The following is a 5403-nucleotide window of genomic DNA, read 5'->3' as shown; positions in this document are numbered from 1 at the left end:
ACGTACATGTTCAACCGCATCATCGAAACATCCTACTTTCCCACATGCTGGAAACACGTCAAGATATTGCCACTACGAAAAATGCCGCATTTAAATGCTCTGTCTAACCTAAGACCTATCAGTATTCTATGTGCCCTGTCAAAGGTGTTTGAAAAACTTCTGGAGCGACAAATGTCTACGTTTATCAGGGAGAACAACTTGCTATCTGAGTATCAGGCTGGTTTTCGTAAAGGGCAAAGCATTCAAACGGCAGCGGTTCGCGTTTTCGATGATATAGCAAAAACGATTGACAGGAAAGGTTCAGCCATATTGCTACTGGATTTTTCTAAAGCCTTCGACACCATCCATCGTCTTAAACTTTGTTTGAAGCTGGAAACTCAGTTTAACTTTGCCGTTTCTGCTGTTAACCTAGTAGAGTCGTATCTGAAGGAACGAGCCCAAACCGTGTTCTGTGGAGATCAGCAATCCGAAGTGGGGTTTCCAACATCTGGAGTTCCCCAAGGCTCAGTACTCGGACCTCTGCTTTTTTGTTGTTATGTCAACGATTTACCCTCCGTATTAAAATATTGCTGAATACAGATGTATGCGGGTGACGTTCAGCTGTATATCCGCCGCCTTGGTCCCTGTTCTCATGAATTGATTAGGATGGTGAACGAAGATCTAGCGAGAATAATGGAATGGTCTCAACGTAACCAGTTGTTCGTCAACCAATCGAAGAGTACAGCAATGTTTCTGAAAAGTCGCCGTAGAAACACAGATCAGACCAACTTTTTGCCTTCTGTCACTATGGACGGGCAAACTATTGAGTGGACAGAGTGTGCGAAGAATCTTGGATTCATTTTCCAGACGGATCTAAAATGGGGCAGACTAGTAAATCAGCAATGCGGGAAAATCTACGCAAGTCTTCGAACGCTCTACGGTTCTGCTTCTGCTGCTCCAACCAGCACACGCCTGAAATTGTTCAAAGCGTTGATTTTACTCCACTTCACACTTGGCGAACTACTGCACGTTAAACCAAGTGCGGGCTCCATAGACAGGCTAAAAGTCGCGCTGAACTCATGTGTACGTTTTGTTTACGGGTTTAACCGCTTCGCGCATGTAACTTAACTGCAGGAATTTCTACGCGCACCGCTCATGTGTGTTCCTACGCAAGCTGATCAGAACGCAATCTCCGCCAGTACTCTTTGAGAAATTGTTGCCATCCCAAGGGCGTTGGCTACAGAATCTGATAGTTCCTCCCAACAACTCGACTAGCTACTCAAGCTCACTGTTGGTTAGAGGTGTGATAAACTATAACGCAATACCCCCGATTGTTAAACGCTCAACTTCTGAAACAGTTTTTAAGAGGGGCTGCCTCGATTATTGGAATCGCAATTAATGTTAGTAGTTAAGTTTTTTTGTTAGAGTTAAGTTTTTGATGTACAATACTAAGACATCCGCAGGTAGCAAAGTTGAAAAAGGTTTATCTTTACGCTACTGGGTAATAAATAAATACTAAAATACTAAATATTGCGGAGTATTAAGTTGCGTATACCAAAAACTGTTGTATAGTTGCCTCCACTTTGCTACTTATATGTTCTTAGGTGGCGTGAAATATAACTTTTTCGTGCGGATATGATTTCGTATCTCTCAGTTATCTCAACCTAAATATACAAACCAAATTGTTTGTTGGGATGTTCGCCAAGTATTTTTTCACTGTTTGGCCGGTTGCACCGACCTCCCGGCCAAGCGCACGCAGCGTTGAAGCCACTATTTCCTCGGTCTTCGTCTTTAGCATCCTTTGGAGCTTTTTGCCACTCAGGGTCGTTGACCGTCCGGAAACGGGCTTTCTTTCGATGCTCTGACTGTTGTTCAATAATGCCAAGATGTTGTAGATGCCGGAACGGGCATATCCGGCGTCCACAAAGTGCCGCACGATGTCCGTTTTCGACGCGGCGGGGTATCGTTCTTTGAACGCGCACACTTTTAAACAGAGTAGCTTCACTGTTTGCGTCATCATGACCACAGTTCGGTTGATAGAGCTGTAGATTTCTTTTGCAAGTAAGTTAATATAATTACCTTCTATGGAAAATGTATCAAACTCAATTAGCTGTCTTAGTTTTTTTTATCACTATCCGGAAAAGTCCATTTTTTTAATGCATAGGTTACGTTTCATTGATTTTTTTAAGGTTTGTCCTAAGGTATCCTATGAAAATCGCAGCATTTTCGATCTGTTAGCGAAAAATATTCGTGGAGTTAAGTCGGGACGGTTAGTGTCAGGTATTTGCTACCGTAAAATCTAAAATAAACCAATCTCTTAAAAGATGCTTTTAATAAGCTTTTGTTAATTCGGTTATACTAAAACAACGAATATAAAAACCGCATTGACCACATCTGCATTAGCAGAAAGTAAAGAAGAAATCTGCTTGATGTACACAACAAACTTAGCACCGACGTCACCGGCGGCCGAAAGAAATAGATTTCGTATAGAATAGGTTTGAAGGATGGATTGAACAAATATTCCGAGTTTCGAGTGTTATAGGTTGACCATCAATTTTCGACAGCCTGTGCTACCCAGAATACATCGCATCAACCGCGTCAATTCTAAAGCCCCACACGCTATGTCTGAAGGCACTTATTATTTAACTTACATGCACCTCAGATTTCTCTTCGCAGGATGTTAGTATTAATCAAAACAATTAATTTAGAGCAGGTCTTAAAATATTCTATCTTGGGTGTTTTGAAAAATTCAATTTTCAAGGTTATTTAGGGGTCATTCCCTCTCAAGTGGTCATATCCGTTGTAGTTGACCACATCCGATTTCAACCAAATTTGGTATAATTGCTCATTCCGACCCCACCTTCATTTTTCCAAAGTTTTGTACGGGTTGATCAATCCCCCTTGCAGTGACGCTTCTCCATTTTTCCCAGATTTTCGAAAATACTCATTTTTCACTGCATGTCACGGCAAGGGGGATTGTTCAATCCATACAAAACTTAGAGAAATTAAATGTGGGGTCGGAATAGGCAATTATACCGAATTTGGTTGAAATCGGAGGTGGTCGATTACAACGAATATGATCTCTTGAGAGGGGATGACCCCTAAATAACCTTGAAAATTGAATTTTTCAAAAAACCCAAGATAGAATATTTTAAGACCTTCTCTAAATTAATTGTTTTGATTAATACTAACATCCTGTGAAGAAAAATCTGAGGTGCATGTGAGTTAACTAATAAGTACCTTCGGACATAGCGTGCCCCATTGTTAGGTGAAACTGAAACAGCAATGAAACATATGAAGCAGCCGAAGCGTTTCAGCAGATTTGCTTAATGTTGACCCAGTATACTTCGTACGTCTAGTCTCCTAACTTTCACCAGATGTACGACGGGACAACCATGCCTAGTCATCGCTAGGTATACTGTAAGAACGAGACCATCGGTCTCCACCGTTCCAGAGCGAGAATGCTGATGCAGAGGGCCCGAACTGAGGCGGATGTCGTTGCGCGTGGGGTCGTTCATAGAGCTGTCAAATTGGCGCTCAACAAAGAGATTAGGCGTAACAAGATATCCTGTTTTCAAGAGCTATGCCGTGATACGGATTAAAAACCCCTGGGGTGGTGCTTACCAAGTGCTGATGGAAAATATGACGGGTGCATCTACTCCGCCTAAACCTGTCCACATAAGCTGAAGCTTATTGTGAAAGAGCTTTTCCCGCAACACGATCCAGTGAGGTGGCCTCCGATCCTCAAGCGAATGACACCCTCGTTTCGGTCACGAATGAGGAACTCATTGCGATTGCCAGGGGTTTAAAAACGAAGAAGGCGCCCGGTCTTGACGGGATTCAAAGCGGCGATCCAGGCATATCCTGATATGTTTAGAGAGACGCTTCAGAACTGCCTAGAAGTATGCGAATTTCCAGATAAATGGAAAATTCAAAGATTGATACTGCTACCGAAGCCGGGGAAACCACCAGGTGATCCCTCGTCGTACAGGCCAATTTTCCTACTTGACACGTTAGGCAAGTTACTAGGTGGTTAATTCTAAACAGGCTAACGCCTGTTGTGGAAAGTGATACCGGGCTGGCAAGGACGCTGTTTGACTTTCTGTATGGGGAAGTCGACTGTCGACACCATCAAGTGCGCCATAGAGAGGGCCGAGAAGCCTAAGAGACAGAAGAGTCGGGGCGACAGGTACTGTGCCATAGTCACCATCGATGTCAAAAATGCCTTTAACAGCGCTAGCTGGGGTACAATCGCGCTAGTGCTGCATAGGATGAGAGTATCGGGCCACCAAGTTATTTAAAAGCTACTTCGAGAACCGGACGCTAGAGTACAACACGGCCTATGGGGCGGAAGTATAAAGTGACAGCGGGTACTCCACAGGGCACTGGAACGTACGTGGGGTGCTGAGGCTTGAGCTGCCCACTGGGGTCGAGATCACAGGCTTTGCCGACGATATCACCATAACAGTGGCAGATGAGTTTCTAGAAGAGGTGGAAATCCTGGCATCAGATGCCATAAGCATAATAGAGGATTGAATGGCTGGCGTCAGTCTACGATTGGCACACCATAAGACGGAAACGGTGATGATCAGTAACCGCAAGGCGGCTCTAGAGGGCAAAATTATTGTAAGGGAACAAGTGATTGTTTCCAAATGTAGTGTGAAGTATCTGGATGTAATGGCAGATAACAGGCTGAACTTCCCCAGCCACGTGGATTATGCTTGTGGTAAGGCATCAACGGCGGTTACTACGCTGTCCAAGATTATGCCAAACGGCTATGGACCTAGCAGCAGAAAGAGACGCCTGATGGGCAGCGTTGCCATGTCGGTGCTAAGGTATGGTGCATTGACATGGGGCCTGACTTTGGGTAGTAAGCGCAATCAGGCATGTCTGAACAAAGTTTTCAACAACATGTTGTAACATGTTTGTGAAATATTTCAAAGTGACGCATGGTTTTAGTGCCGTAAATACAACAGGTAGAACTGTACTTCCTCAATTTTGTAGATAATAATTAGCTCTACAAATGCCATTTACACCACTTTTTCTAATTATATTACGTTAAGGCGATGTGATCTAATGAGCATTTACTGAGCAAAAAACCGGAAAGGAAGCCTGGTTACTGGGCTAGTGGTGGTTCAGTCGATTCCCATCTCTTGTTACACTTGCCTTGTCTCCGCTTCCGGTGATCCGGAAGTTAAGATACACCGGTCGGGGTGGTTACTGGGCTAGTGGTGGTTCAGTCGATTCCCATCTCTTGAAATCGTTACAAATGATCCATTTTAGTTCTTCGCGAAGAAATTGATAAAACTATATTTTCCTCCTGGCACTATAGCGAACAAGAGTTCTTCTTAGGCAAATCTCGTTTGAAAGTTTCGTCCGTCAGTGAGTGTGGCTGTCGAAGGTGCGCTACCAGCACTCTCATCA

The 5403-nt window shown here is 43.8% G+C and overlaps 1 protein-coding gene across 1 annotated transcript; it reads left to right on the top strand.

Moving 5' to 3' along the window:
- The first annotated feature begins 4515 nt into the window (after positions 1-4515).
- LOC128745776 (uncharacterized) lies at positions 4516-4899 on the top strand. Its single transcript, XM_053842853.1, has one exon. It carries the CDS (start codon positions 4516-4518, stop codon positions 4897-4899), a length of 384 nt encoding a protein of 127 aa, XP_053698828.1.
- Positions 4900-5403: the final 504 nt, after the last annotated feature.

This window comes from Sabethes cyaneus, chromosome 1, assembly GCF_943734655.1.
Source record: "Sabethes cyaneus chromosome 1, idSabCyanKW18_F2, whole genome shotgun sequence".
Lineage (NCBI taxonomy): Eukaryota > Metazoa > Arthropoda > Insecta > Diptera > Culicidae > Sabethes > Sabethes cyaneus.
This window is presented reverse-complemented; position numbering and strand designations above follow the sequence as displayed.

Coding starts and splice junctions, on each gene's coding strand:
- LOC128745776 (XM_053842853.1), top strand. CDS start 4,516: ATGGCTGGCGTCAGTCTACGATTGGCACACCATAAGACGGAAACGGTG.